Source organism: Zeugodacus cucurbitae, chromosome 5 (genome assembly GCF_028554725.1).
Source record: "Zeugodacus cucurbitae isolate PBARC_wt_2022May chromosome 5, idZeuCucr1.2, whole genome shotgun sequence".
NCBI classification, from domain to species: domain Eukaryota; kingdom Metazoa; phylum Arthropoda; class Insecta; order Diptera; family Tephritidae; genus Zeugodacus; species Zeugodacus cucurbitae.
In genome coordinates this window covers 49,725,932-49,742,035 of record NC_071670.1, presented here as the reverse complement: position 1 = coordinate 49,742,035, position 16,104 = coordinate 49,725,932, and the positions used below count along the sequence as shown (strand labels likewise).

General features: G+C 32.7%; 2 protein-coding genes across 2 annotated transcripts in view; both read right to left on the bottom strand.

The window, feature by feature from the left end:
• Positions 1-3,214: 3,214 nt before the first annotated feature.
• The window catches only part of LOC105212261 (uncharacterized), a 34,182-nt gene continuing 21,292 nt past the window's right edge, over positions 3,215-16,104 (bottom strand). The window contains exon 6 of the mRNA XM_029040184.2: positions 3,215-6,985. Within this exon, the coding sequence (XP_028896017.2) occupies positions 6,837-6,985 (149 nt within the window). The 3' untranslated portion in view covers positions 3,215-6,836. The remainder of the gene's footprint in view (positions 6,986-16,104) is intronic.
• On the bottom strand, positions 10,429-11,438 carry LOC128922319 (protein spaetzle-like). The gene has a single exon (XM_054232364.1). The coding sequence runs from the start codon at positions 11,250-11,252 to the stop codon at positions 10,581-10,583; it is 672 nt and encodes a 223-aa protein (XP_054088339.1). The 5' UTR covers positions 11,253-11,438; the 3' UTR covers positions 10,429-10,580.

Below are 16,104 nucleotides of genomic sequence, written 5' to 3'. Positions count from 1 at the left end.
CAAATATAACACATACATTTTACACAAAAGGGGCTTGCCGTGACTACGATTCCAGTACATCAGCTCAACTGAAAGCATAAAACCAAACAAATTTCGTTAGTCTGGGGATTTGTGGTGCCCTTAAGTTTTTTTCTGCAAACGGAGATGATTTGCTTAGAAAGGCTACATTTTTCATCTGATGAAATGTATTGACACGACAATTAAAATATCATCAATTTGAAAAACAAAACGACGTTTTTGGAAAAACATGATTTCGAGATAATCGCGTTTAAAGTTTCAGGTACACTTTTGTCTACTGTAGCGGAGCAAGATGCAAAATGGTATAATTTCGATTCTACTGCTTAAATCTTTATAAAAATTTGAGATAACATTCTTAAGAAGAATGCATACTTTAAGATAAAAGAAGAAACAAAAATGTAAATTTTTTTACCGACTTCAACATATATAACCTCTTAAGCGGTCTAATACGCTGGAAAGGAATTAAATCGCATCAACACTATATTTATGACAGGCTCAAAGAGTTTCGTGAATATAATAGTATGTTTACATATGAAAGTAATCTCGTTCTAAGCTCGTTCAACAATCTAACCGCTTATATATAGCCAAACGAGATTATCAATTGTCAAATATGTTGCATTTGTTGTTGTATTACACAAATTTCTCTCGCTGTCGGCCATTTTTGTTTACATTTCTCCTCTTATTCACAAAATTATCGATAAACCTAGGAATAACACCGAAAATCTAATTGTATAAAACGAGATAAGTTTATAATCTCGGATTATCCAGAGAGGAATTTTGTATGGGAAATCTCGTTTCTTAATTACAGATTATCGAGTTAAGCTCGTAAATGGAGATAATCTCGTTATATGTAAACATAGTATAAATGTGTCTCTTGAGTCATACAAGTTTTTGATATCACAGCGCGTCAGTGTTTCAACTGTCAAAGTTGAATCTCAGAATCTCTGCCCAGTTTTGACCCCGAAGGTTAACCTTTTCCCAGACAATCTTAAATATTCTTCTATTCTATTAAAATATTGCTTCCTAGTGATTCAGATCCTTTTTATTCATTCATTGCAACTTTTCTACTTACCTTTCAAAAATAGTTAGTTCCAAAGTCAATACCTTTGAAAGTCAAAATATCCATAGTCTTAAAACAATTTTTATTTGTGTTTTGTATATAGTATATATAATTTATATTAGTTTCAACTTTATATAATGATATTTGTTTCTTATAAATAAGAATTTATATATGGAACATTATTGAATATATATCTTTTTGCGGAAAAATATAAATGTTTTGAAATTTTTTCCTGTACATGTCTGTATTTGAATATAATTTTATTTTTTTCGAAATAAGAAAACTACACAAGTCGACAGAAAGTTTCAGTAACTATTAAATTGTATTATATTAATAATACATGTTGTCCAAGAATAAAACATGTGCATTAAAGGGGAATCATATAAGCTTTTCACGATAAAAATTGGATAAACTTGTGAGCACCCCAATTATATTCATAAGAAAAGATGATCAAAAATAAAACTATTGATGAATAGGTGAATGACGAAAGAGAACTTTCTTAAAACTTCTGATAAAAATAACTGAAGGGATCATATCAGCTTAGGTTACGTTACTAATGTCTTGTTCGAGGAATTCACCATGAATACGGACTCAATATAGAAGTCGACTGTTCATGGATAGTCCATATGAAAGCATTCGATGCCCAGTTTCGTATGTATACTTAATACACAGTTAGTTAATTCGTTCTAGACGGAGCAAATTCAATACCTCTAACAGGGTATGTGTCTCAACAAGTCATATTTTAAACAGGGAAATATTATGCCTGGGAACATACCAAATTTATTAGATTTATTTAATAAATTTGTACAAGATCAAGATCGAAATTCTCAATTCCTGGATATTTAAAGATCAAGGGCAGGAATATAAAAAAAAACAAAATTGACGCGCTTATAAATTTATTCAAAGCTTATGAAAAAGTTTGTGTATAAGAGTTTTATAAAGTTGCATACTGCTTTCTCGGAAATGACAGAACTTATTTGTTTCTAAAATATGTGTAAGAGATAAAGTAATCCCGAGAATCAAGGCGTTTAATCAAATTGCTAACAGCTTGAAATAAGAAAATATGAAGAATATAAGGATATGACGAGGTTGAGAATATAATGTAATCGGTAAAAAGAAGATATTTAATTTTTCTAGAACAAGTTTACTGATAATTAGTATTTGAGGTTTAATATGGGAATTTTTGGACTTCATATTTAATAACTTAACCAGACTGCCAGAATTTGCAATAAATCTTGAATTAACGATCTCTAAAAATTTATAAAAAGTTTGTGTTATCCAAAAAATACAAAAAAAATGAATTTTGAATATTCAAAAAATTCTCAAATTGCTACAGTTTCCCCAAAATAAAACATAAACCGATAAAAAAAACTATTTTTGTTTCCGTTATTCGAATTGGAAAGGAAACCAAAATCAACCAAAAATTCTGTCGACCGGTGTTATTTTTCAGTATACATATATTACTCATATATGAACTTCATCAAGTTGAAAATGTTAAAATAAAATATAGTTTTCGCATATATTATTTATTATGTTTGAATTTTACAAATCTCTATTGTTTATGCTACAATTTTTATACTCTCGCAACCTGTTGCACAGAGTATCATAGTTTTGTTCACATAACGGTTGTTTGTGTCACCAAGTAATATAAGAGTTAGATATGGGGTTATATATACATAAATGATCAGGATGACGAGTGGATTTGAAATCCGGATGTCTGTCCGTCTGTCCGTGCAAGCGATAACTTGAGTAAAAATTAAGATATCTTAATGAAACTTGGAACACATGTTCCTTGGCACCCTGAGGAGGTTGCTTTCGAAAATGGGCAAAATCGGTCCACTGCCACGCCCACCAAATGGTGGAAACCGAAAACCTATACAGTGTCATAACTAAGCCATAAATAAAGTTATGAAAATGAAATTTGGAACATAGGATCCTATTAGGGAGGGGCACATTTGGATGTAATTTTTTTGGAAATAGGTTTTTTGTATATAACTCGCAAACCAATAAAGCAATATAAACCAAACTTTCTGCAGTCGTTTCTTTTAGCCGTTTCCTTATACAGCCCAAAAATGAAAGAAATCGGATAATAACCACGCCCACCTCCCATACAAAGGTTAGTTTGAAAATTACTAAAAGTGGGTTAACTCACTAACGAAAAACGTCAGAAACACCAAATTTTAGATAAGAAATGGCAGAAGGAAGCTGCACTGAGGTTTTTTTACAAAATGGAAAAAGGGCGTGGCGTCGCCCACTTTTGGGTCAAAAACCATATTTCAAGAACTATTCGACCGATTTCAATGAAATTCGGTATATAACACTTTCTTGACACCCTGATGACACGGGTGGAATATGGGCGAAATCGGTTCACAACTACGTCTACTTCCCATATAACTCAATTTTGAATTCCATCTGATTCGTTCACTTTATAATGTATTCATAAGGAATCAATGAAGCTAGCGGAATAAAACTTTACACAAATACTGAGTTTGAGCTGTGACATCACTTGTGGAAAAATTGTCAAAATCGGACCATGACTTTTCAAGGCCCCTGATATCAAACATGAAGAACCTAGTGCCTAAGGTTAATTTTTCACCGAAAATATAGGTAAATCCCTCAGATATTTTAATGTAATTCATTTTCTTATAACAGTTTCTCTCTGTACCTGAAATGGTAAAAATCGGGTCATAACTTCCCCCAGATCCCATATACCTAATTATAAGTAATATTAAATTAAGTGAGCGTATAGTCTTCGATACATTGTACCTTGGTGGTGAAAACGAGTGAAATCGGTTTAGGAATTACCTCAGTCCCCATATACTATTTATGATGATTTTCGTTATTCTATTGAACGTTATACCAAATATATGGGTCGACTTGTGTTATCTTTATAAAATTACATAAATAAATTGCGAGAGTATAAAATGTTCGGTTACACCCGAACTTAGCCCTTCCTTACTTGTTATTTATTTAATTTAAAATTTTTATTGTGTAATATTTATATACATACATACATAATGTATTTTTTACTTATTTTATAACATACCGACTATGCTAACTTCATTGCCTGATAACAACAACGCCGTAGTCCCACTGACCGTCCGACGCTTTGCGCTTATTTCATAGTTTTGTTTTATACATTCTCATAAAGCTTTTTTGCCATTGCTCTTGTTTTGGTTTCAGTGTGCGAAACCAAAACTTTTATAAAGTTTTTTGTTTGTATAATAGAAATAGAATACAATAGAAGTCGTTAGTTGAGAAATAATAGAGTTACATAATTTTCTATGCTTTACACTACTTTCTAATAACATCACTACATAGCACTTAACGAAGTAATTGGCCACTTTTTTTCAATTTTAAATTATTTTGTTTTAATTGTTATTAGGTATATAGCTGCGTGCTTATATAAATCTAGACTTTACATTTTACAATTTTTATTTTATATAACAAACTACTTTTAAAAACTTTTCAATTAACACAATTTCAAGTAGAAAATTTAACGAGCTGCTACATACGAGTACATACAGTTAGTTTATATATGTAAGTGTACATTTATTGTAAAAAATACATAAATATTATTTATATGCATTTGCTTAAATAGTAGTATTTATTTGAAACGCTTGTGTAAAATAGCACAAAAAATTGAGAAATATATATATTTTTATTTCATATTTTTATATTAAATAGTTAAATTTTGAATTTCAATTATTTGTTTTTTTTTATTTGGCGCTTAGTTTATATATATATATTAAGTATATTTGTTTTTGTTGTAACCCTTGCTTATGTTGCTTGATATTTCCCTTTTTTATTTAATTCTACTCAATTACCCCCACAAATCCCGCTAACTAACTCGTTTGCTAGTATTTTGTCGGTTGGTTTGTTTTAAAGCTTTTCCATTTCTTTGAAGTTTCTTAACTAAATTTATTATGAAAATAAATTTTTTATATTTTTTTTGTTGTATTTTGCTTTTAATGAACGTCTTAATGTACTAGAATTATTTATTAAATAGTAGTTTACTGCAAAAAACTTTATTTACATTGCCAATGTTATATATATTTTTATATACACACTTTCCAACTATGTACGGAGTCGCTCGATATGAACTGTCATTATCGAAGGTTCATTATAACGAAAAAATGTGTAGAAATGAATCGTAAATAACTGACACATATTCGAGTAGCTGCTTGAGTTAACACCAATCGGAGGAAAGCCGTCTCCTTATTATTATTGCCCTTGAAATTATATTTATATAATCTTAGGTTTAGACTCCATTTTAGGTTGGAAATATTTGCGAAAATGACTGCTGTCTTAAAATAATAAAATAGTTGTCTTCAGTTGCCTTTTTATGAACAATCAGTCTGATGTTCTAAGGAGAAACCATTGGACAATAGTTTTTAACTAACCTGACTTCTGAAACCACGAACAAGCAAATTTCAAAATATGTTTGTAAAATTCTTTTCTTAAACTATGTTCATATCAGGTTTTTGACATAACCCCAGAAAAGCTTTATTGACAATATGGCGGACAGTGTTTTTTAAACTTCATTATCGTCGGTTTTTCAAAATTCAAAATGGTGTATGTAATATTGCAAATTTTTAAAATGTGTCTACCATATTGTTTCGCCATTTTGAATCTTTGAAAAGTAACGTCAAATTTGTATTAGAGACCCCGAAAACCCCGGAGTAACGAGTTTCGAGCGATTCCGATGAATTTTTTCTAAATAGCGTCTGCTATATTGAATCCGCCATTTTGAATTTTGAAAAAACCGACACCGGATTCGTAATCAACGACCCTTAAAACCACCATGTAGCGAGTTTCAATTGAATCCGAGGAATTTTAAAAATCGGTGTCCGCCATATTGGTTTTCTGGGGTTATGTCAAAATCCTGATCTGGTGGGGTTAAATGGATAAAATGAATAATTTTCACTAATAGGTTCGAATATCAGTGAAGATGTAGGTGATTCTTAACTTGATAAGGGTAAAGATAGTAGATTACAGGACCAAAGACAAAGGTTAACATTAATTATACAAAGATCTCGAATCATTGCTTTAACTATGGATGAACGCGATTATGCTTGAATAGAGTTAAATATTATATTATTTTCAGAACTGTAAAAACAAAACAAATTAGTAGAGATTATAAATGAATCTTTCTGGAAGATCTTTTTTAAAACGAAAATCTCAAGAAGTGTGTATATAAAAATATACCAAAGTTGGAGCTAATGTATTTTCCTTGTCGATTTCAGTAAGTTTTAGTGAATATTTCTTTACAAGTTAAACTAACTGTAGTCCTATACATATACAGTTATATAAAATGTATAAAACATTCAAGACTTAAGTAATAGTGTAGATATATACATAGTTTTTTTCCTTAGTATGTGAATTAGAATAAAAAGAAGTTTCATACGTTGACATAGAAATATGAACTCCAAGTACATATAAGTATATAATAAGAACGCAACTTATTTACGATTTTAGTATACGTAGTAGGAAGATTTCTTAGGCATAAAAATATGTTTGTTTGTATAACATATACATATGTATATATACCGTTTAAAGTATAGTATATATGTAGTATAAAGAAGTAGTAGTGACTTGTAGAAAATAACAAGTGCAAGAGCAAACAATTAGATTGGAGTAAATGTTCTCCATTCATTTCTTTCAGAGTAGAAAGTGATAGTGAGCAAAAGCATTAAAAATTTTTACAGAAACTCGATATTAGGCGATGGTATTCCTTATAGTAAACTTTACCATGTCCTTACACCTGCTCCGCCGCCTCATCCAGCACCATCGAGTGTAAATCCATGGCCGAGCGTGTTTTACGTGGCGGTCGGGGCATCATAAACTGGCTGGGGCTGGAGCCAACGAATACCGAATTTTGACGTGGGCGCGAGTTCATCGCATAACCTGGAAGTGAGAGAGAGAGAAAGGATGAAATAGGGTATAAATGAGTACAGCAAAGGAAAAAAATTGCTGAAAATTATATTTTGAGATAAAAAGAACAACTTTACTCACACGGAGTACATTCGACAGCTTCATCAAATTAAAAAGTATGCAAATTATTAAGTGTCTGCAACGACATTTACTACGTTTAATTTTAAACTGCACTTTGAGGCGCCGGATGGCAATAACAGTGACAATTACGGAGGATTACGACAGCAACTTCAATGAACAGTGAACTGCGATGTATTTACGTAATGTGCTGTTGCAACACACATTGTTGCGCTGACACGCAATTTGCATTTAATAAGCTACAAAAACACAATGGCAATAAAAAATTGCAGAAGAGAATGTGTGAAAAGGATGATAGGAAGTGATTTCAACTTTCTTTTTTTATTGTTGATAAATTGTGGTTGGGATTATTGGATTATTTAACAAGAGCAGATTAAAAAAATTAATTTCGAACAAAGACAGAATCTTGAAACCGTCTGGCAATATGGATAAACAATGTGATTATCCAAAGAATAAGTCCGAGATCAAAACCTGCTCCAAATAACAATTTTCAAGAACTAATAATAATGCAGAATGTTTCTCAGAGCTATATCATTCCTAATTAATTTATCCAACATCACTCAAAATTGGCGATATCGTTAGATCCATCTTCAATTTTGATGATTTAGTAATGATAACAGTAGAGCCTGAATAATATTTTAGAATAGTGGAATCGTTTTTTTTAGATAAAATCATACTTTATATCCTAAAAATCTTCTAAACAAAAAAGTCAAATAATTTAAAATTAATTAATTTTATTTTACATATCTACAATTTATATATTTCTACATTATTATTTTACAATATTAACTAATACTAACTAAAAATGTTAATCGATGTTTGATTTATACAGTTATGGCCATCTTCTTTGGTAGGATTTCTAGTTCAGTCGACTTCAAACAACGGTCCGGAGATCGGCACTGTTTTACTTCTATCGACTTTGGTTTAGTTTTATGTTCCTCATTTCTCTTCGCCAGACATTCTTTTAGCTCCGACATTACGTTTTTAATGATCATAACCTGCTCCTTAGGTATCTCTGATAAGAAACGTGGTCTTAGAGAACGACGCACTTTTTGGTCCAGCTTTTCAGCTTCAAATGCGGTTGATATCGATGCATCTGACTGATTCTTTGGTTTCTGTTTAGCCATTTCGTAAGGTAAGTATCGACTCTTGTGGGCGCGCATAAAAGAATGCGACCGAGTTGATATTGGTTTGAGATTCTTCTGCTTTTTGATTTCTTCTCCTTCGTCATTGATGTTTTTATTGTTATTTACTGCCTCGTGTCTTGCGCTTAACCGATGTTTAAGCTCTGTCATAAGTTTTTCCATGATTATGACTCGCTCCTCTGGTATCTTCGACAGAATTTGCAATTTAATTTTGTCGAGTCTATTACTGTTTGACTTAAGGTTTCTTCTTTCAATGCGTCGTTGCAGCTCCTTCAAGATTCCTTCTGAGAGCGAGCTTCGTGGGGATATCACAGTCGAATCTTGGGAATTATCAGTTTGTGACCTATTTGCGGTTGAGCCTTGTTCCAGATTTCTTTTAGCAATGCGCTCCTTCAACTCCGCCATTACTTTCTCAATAATTATGACTTGTTCTTCTGGTATCTCAGATAATAAACGTGGCTTCAAAGTGCGACGTACTTTGGGTAATATATCTTGTGTGGATGTGACCCTGCGCTCTTCTGTATGCTTCGTTCTTTCATAGGGATTATAACGGCTAACGGTATTATGATGGCATATTTTAAATTTGTCACTTTCTTTCTGTTCTGTTCTGTTGATTTCTAGTTCCTGGTGCTTAGATGTCAATCGCTCTTTCAGTTCTGTCATTAATTTCTCCATGATTACCGCCTGCTCTACAGGCATTCTTGATAAGATCTGCCATTTCAGTTTGTCGAGTTTAATTTTACGTAATATCTCTGCTTGTTCTATAACCGAGCTTTGGTCTATCTCACAATTAGCGTGTACTACTACAGCGGTATGGATCAGTAGCGGTTCCTCCTCGTCGGTTTTCTTTTTTAAGGAATTTCTATAAGATGGACGACTGCGTAAGCTTATTTTCCGCATTAAGCTACGATTTGCATTTTGTGCGGTATTTTCTGCTTCGAAGTGGTTTTCCTTTTCCATATTCTTTCCATTTTTCAATGGGGCCGGTTCCTGTGGTGTGTTCTTATCGACTTTTTGACGTTTCTTCATTGGTGATCCAGAGTAACGGCCTAAAATGCGTGCAGCCGCCGCAGCTCCGGCTGGTGAAGCAGATACGGGCCTATATTTGCGAGTGAATATGGACTTTCTTTTAGAGAGTCCGTCGTCAACGATGCTTTGACTTTCAGATTTTGATGTGCTGGGTTCATAATAATATTTTTTAGATTGTAAACCACCCATTTTAGTTAGAATTTTTTTAGTTTAAGATATTAGAAAAGATTTATCGAAATTTTAATTTTGCTTGACTGCTCGAGTGTTGTGTACTGGAGAGATCTGCAGCTTGAACTGTTTGAAAACTTCCACATCGCTCACCTTTTTATACACTAAATTGATCTAGTTTAGCTTTTTCAGGTATACACAATGATAGTCATTAATTAAGGTAGGGCGTGAGGTAATAGTAACACAGGTAGGTGACAGCTTAAAAAGGTAGGCGGTAGGCGCAGGTAGAACATTTGATATGTACCTGCCTAGTACACGTCCACGTGATATTATCGTACTTTTTCGAATTTTTTTTATATTTTATATATTTTGATTTTTAAACTTTAATAATATCTTCTTTTGAGTTTGAAATGTTATTTTTTAAATATTCATGTAATTTTTTTTATTTCTATTTTCAGAAAAGCAAACATATATTTTTTGGTGAGTGAGCAAACCTTTTATTATTTAAATTTAAATATTTAATATCGTTTTTTATGAATTACGGTTTTAAATATTCTGCAATGAACTCATCCGTTTATATAAACCATTGTTCACATAAAACTAAGAATAGTTTAATTATATGAAAAAAATTGAATTTATATTTCATTATTTATCTATTTAAGACCTTTGATTATTTCTTGAATTAAAAAAAATAAAATTTCTTAATCACCTATCTCTAGGAACGAAGTGCAGAAAAAAAGTATTTAAAATCTTGTATTGTTCTGATCTTAAGATTTGTATATCGGAGATCAATCAAAAAATAGTAGCTGATATTGAGCTATAATTATTTTTTATATATAAACAAGTTGTTTCTTTCTAGACAATTAACTAAATCCAGCCTAAATTATTAGTACTGAATTCAGTGTGAGCCATTGAGATTACTAAATCTCTCTAAAATTTATTGGAATAACTGGAACAATTACAACCTAAACACATACAAATAGTACACATACTTTTATATTGCATTTGTAAATGATTTAATTTATTTAATATCTTAACTGAACATTCTATGAATTTCTTATTAATATATGCTACCACATGACTGTACAAATAATTCTTGGAATTATTCAACGAACAATAATTAATAAATAAACAATCCCCCCACTCCATCAACTCGTTCTCATATCGCGCAGCGCACATTTACACGCATTGGGCAGTCGCACCATGCGCTCCTGCATGACGCCATCCACCAGCACCACCAAACTTCTATAGACAAAATGTTGCTTACATCGCGACTTCACGCCGAATGGCAGGAGATCGTCGAATTTGCAAGGCGCATCTTCATTTTCGCATTGCTCCACCAGCACACCTTGTTTGTACTGTTCGTGCTGCACCACCATCAGCCATTTCGATTCCACCGTCTCGGCTACCTTCGGATAGACCAAACGTGCTTTACTATTGCAAAAATACGTCTCATCCGCATCTTCGCTCATGCGACTCGCCAAACTTATTGGTTGTACGAAATCATCTTTGAAATAAGATTTGAACTTTTCAAATTCTTCTGTTTTGAATTTATTCAATTGTGTTGCCTCCAAGTAATTGGTGACCTCCGTACAAAATGTCTGCCCTTTCAAGCGTTCGGGGCATATGATCTCATCATCGCTTGTTTGTCCATTCGTTGTGTTGAATACATAGAAACCGGTGCCCATTTCGAAGAGATCATCTAACACGATTTCCGTTTCGATATCCGCTACTGGCCGACTGCCGGTGTGTTTAATTATCAGCAAAACGCCCAATAAAGCGATCTGTAATCGTAACTGTAGATAACACATGTTTCTCATTTCTGCTTCGTAGACTCCGTAATTATGCTCCTAAGTATATAAATTACTCCAAATCCTCTCGTACTGGGTTTTCCCCACGCAGCTCGTATGTTTTCGTCCAGTATTAGTTGAGTTGATTATTGAAATCTGTTGAAACTTGGGTTTTTCCGTCGCTCAGTTAATTGTCAGGTGTCGCTGAATGCTGGGTTTTTCCCACAACTGAATGAAATACGTAAAATATTTGCGTTTTATACCGAACCACACAGGCATGCCCATGTAGAGCGCGTCGCGCATGCGTGTTGCGCGGCAGGTAGCAGGTGCGTCCATTATTACGTCGACGGTAGCTTACCTTTTCGAGTGCTCACACAAATGGCTAGACAAAAAAGTATTTGCGTTTTCCCGTAGGGCTACTTAAATTGCAAATAATGATGCAATCAAATTTAACAGTTCTCGATACCTTAGTAAATCTTTAAGAAAAAATCACTTTTGTTCCGAATTCTACGAATTGCGACTGTGAATCATTAGGAGCGAAGACAGTTTCCGTCTTTGTAGTTGAAAATTGAGCAGTTTAAAATGTAAACAAATGATTGTACTTCCTTGCAGAAAAAATGCAAATTTTTAAATTGTTATAATACCATTTTTATTGTCTTGAAACTTACATATATACATACATACATTATATATACTATTTTCCGAGAATGAAAAATTATATGAATATTTCATGAATATAATATTTAAAAATAACTTAAAATTATAATATAAGAACATATAATATAGGGTTTGGCATTCTTATACCTGTCTTCATCTACACAATTTGATGTCTCCACAATTGACGTTATTCAACAGTTGATAACTTTTGGTACATATAATCCTCGAGTTCATTCATCGTTATATATCAATTATTATTATATATCGTTCAAACAATGGTTTATTAGATCACAAAATGGTGAAATAAATTGTCCATGATGTCTGCGTAAGAGCAAGTCTCCAATTAATTGGAACTATTAGTCTCTGTACGTTTTCATTAAGTGAGGATTTCAAGATTTTCATCTTTGATCATTATTTGATCTTTTAAATTGCTCGCCTTGGTGTAGATAACATTGGACCTTTGCGAAGTTTCCAGCTTATTTTGTATTTTTTTTAGATGAAGATAACATTGGTTCAAAATCATTAAAAATATTTAGGCTTTCGCATTAAAAAAGTTCTGAAATAAGGACGCAATCTTTCTGTAATAAAATTAATTTTGAGCTTAAGTTTCAACGATTTTTAAGTGGTTCCAAGGCAGTACTAGTACTAGTAGTTCATCAATAATGGATACTATGACTAGATCTGTATCCATATACAGCACACTATGTGAATTATTTCATTTTATCAAGACCACAGGGCGCTTGAAATATGGTTTAATATTGCGAGGGGATCCCAGTTCCGCTGGTGTCCCAAAGACCTAGGTGTGTCGATTGACAACCACTTAACCTAACCTACAGCACATTCAATGTTTAAAGACCTAAATGTATTATATAATATATGTATAATATTTACACGAATTTCCTCGTCGACTTTGAAAAAAAGAGATCTTTTATCTCATACATATATATATCTAGTGCCTATGCATTATCATATATCACTGAGAAACTGAATAGTTATTGAAAATAGTGATTGATATTGGAGAAGCATTATATTGAACTGTCACACTAATAATCTAGGAAATAGGTATTTTGTATATAAGATCTTCAGTACTCCCCAATGAATATTTTTGTTGATTCTCAAATTGAGATGCGTTTGAGAATCAACCTTAATTTCAAAGTTTGAAAACCTAGCCATTCTCTACATAAAAGGCACTTTTCAATGTGAAATTTTCCTTTGTTCTCAATTTGAGAATGTTAAAATCTCAAACATTTTCTCAAATTGTAAAAATATAGAACCAAATTTGAGAAATAGCCTTTGAGAAAATGTTGTCTTTCACATTGCATAAATGTTGAAAATTAATATATTCTCCAACGTTTGAGAATTTCAATTCCAATGTTTCTTGGGTCTTTAAGAAAGTTACTTTCTTTAATGGTTATAAAAAATCGTTAATAATCGTGCGTGTAACCTACCATTACCGCCGTGATATATTATGAAAATTTAAGCAACTCACATTTTTGAAATTTCCTTGCACTTGCAAATGCGCATTACTTTACAACCCATACATATTCATGTAAGCTCTTGTACTTTAACATTTGTAAAATGAATCAAAAAATCGTATGTGCACATTTGCATGCCACATGCAATTCCGTCATTCACAATTTCTCTCTCGTGTTCTTTAATTTTCGTGCCCTTTTTGCCACATATCACATGAATAAAGCATATGTTACGAATGAATTTACAACTGACGGCTTTAAAAGGACCTCAGAAAATGCACAATAAGCTGTAAGTTTGCATGCAGAAGAAAATTCCGCAGTGGCTTACGGCGCACGAAGATGGTGGACTGCTCAAAAATGTAAAATGTATCGATATGTTTTCTCCTTGCTATTATTCGCCACTTGTTGGGCACTTCCAAATGTCTGATTACACTTCTGAAAAATAAAATTGTTTCTCTTTTCATTTCTCTTATTAATTTCTGATGAACATAACATTTATTTTGCCTCTTTGGAAAAATCCTTTCGATGGTCACAAGTTGTGTAGTGTTCCTGTCCGTGCAGTCGAGTAATTATGAGATATTAATCCTCTCTCATCTCCCTTTTTATCGCCTTTGCTCATATTCTCAATGCGATATTCCAGAAAAAAAGCACCTCGTACTTAAATTAATAGCCGTATATTATATTATTACATATCTTTTTTGAAACTTTAAGAAATGCAGTTATGTATTTTCACTTCACTCTTGGCGACATCACACTTTGAAATTTTCAAAAGAACTGAATTGAATTCACTACTCACGTCAGCAAGTCACTTATGATAGGTAGTTTTACAATGAACAATGAAATGAAGTTTGTTGTCGCCACCTTTTCAGAGAAGTGCGGAACACAAGAAAGTGCATTTACACTATTCACCACTATTAGTCATAAATGCTTTGTGAATATTGTGGACTCGGATATTGAGTTTCAATTAAAAAATTAAATGAAAACAATTCTTTTTAAGTCTTATAGAGGACTGTCTCAAATTTTAATTCAACCGAACAACTAACAATACTGACTTGCTACCCTAAACCTTCTTATTTTTATATAAGAAGTCTAAATAATTTATACAGAAAAAATTATTATTTTTTTATTGCTTTATTTTTATCAACATCTATAAACTCTGAGAATGTATCGCACATTTTCCTCCTAAAACTATTTTTACAACTATTTCTTATAATATTTAAATATTAAATAATTATTTCTTTCAATTTAGCAAATTGTTCTGGGTCAATTTTATCAAGCCGTGTAGCCTCCATTAAACTGTCAATCGTTTTACAAAGTGATTTTCCATTCCTACGTTCTGCGCAAATTATTTCGTCATCCTCAAGCCCTTCACTTGTTGTTGCAGTGTTGTACACCATAATTCCGTCTCCAACTTTGAAGATACTCTTCAATTTATCCATCAAATCTTTAGAATTCTCTGGATTGGGTATTGCCGCTGGTCTGGCACTTGTTTGAAGAACTAACAGGAAGAATGTTAGCATTGCAACCAATGTGTAGAATTTCAATTGCATCTTGATTTTTCTAACGTTTAATGTTAAGTGTTTAAAATCCGCTGATATTGCTTCTTTTGGAAGTGTTTGAACTGTATGTTTCACTGTCACCTTAGTGCTAATGACTGATAATTCGAGTCAATTTTCAGCGCATTATATAGCTCGAACCGAAGAGTATTCGTATATATTCGCTATGGGGAAAACCCACTTCATTCATTGAGTTGTTTAGTAACCTGATGATTACCTTAAAAGTACTTCACATAAAGAATTGCTTTCAAATGAAGACAGGTATTTTCAGCTAGTGTAAGGAATTTCGGCACAACTGGGGAAAACCCGTTTACTCTTCCTTTCTTTTGAAAAAGTCGTTAAAATACAATATTAAATTTTAACGATCATTATTGCACTGCCCCACCTGCAGATCACATTTGTTGTTTGTTTGGTTTTGTAAAAAATGTGATTTTGTTATGGTATGCCATAAAGCTCTTCCGTGTTTTAACCAGTTCAGTGTTTTCTTTCGCTGATTAACAGTGACACGGTGATTTCTGGCTTCTCAAAAAAATTATTCGCAGAAATCCCTTTAGAAAAGATAAAACTATGTTAAGGCAAATGGATATATCGACTAGATCAAAGTCGAGACTTATTGAACATGATCTTCATATGAAAGCTGAACTGATCATCTTCGGACAATGCGCTTGATGGAAATAAGGCTCAACTAAAGCCAGTGACACGCGGTCAACGTCAATGAAAGTATACTTTTTACAAATTAACAAATTTATCTGCGCAAAAAGTTCCGAAGACGCAAAAGATGTTATTCCAAGGGTTCAACATGGTAACCATCTTTACACTTCTTCAGTAATCTGAAAGAGGATTTAAAATCGGAGTAAAACATATTTGGATCCAGTATGCTGAAGCAGAATCTTAATGGAAGATCCAATGCTCTCGATCGAAGAGATTATTGATTATCTGCTTTGCCACGACCTTTACAACTTTCGCATGGTACACTTTTGGCCAGTTTTGAACCCATTTTTTACAGTAATGTAGAAGTGTAACACCTTTACAAGGGGAGTCCTTTCAATCATTATAGGAGCTGAGCTGTGACCACGTTGAACCGAACCTTGTGCACCGAACTGAACTGATCATTTATGACATATGTACCATAACAAATTCATCTGCAAGTGAAGTATGTATGTATGTGATTGGCGTTGCAACCGTTTAGCCGGTTAT

Bases quoted from the DNA above. Each gene is read 5' to 3' on its own strand.
- LOC128922319 (XM_054232364.1), bottom strand. From the start codon at position 11,252: ATGAGAAACATGTGTTATCTACAGTTACGATTACAGATCGCTTTATTG.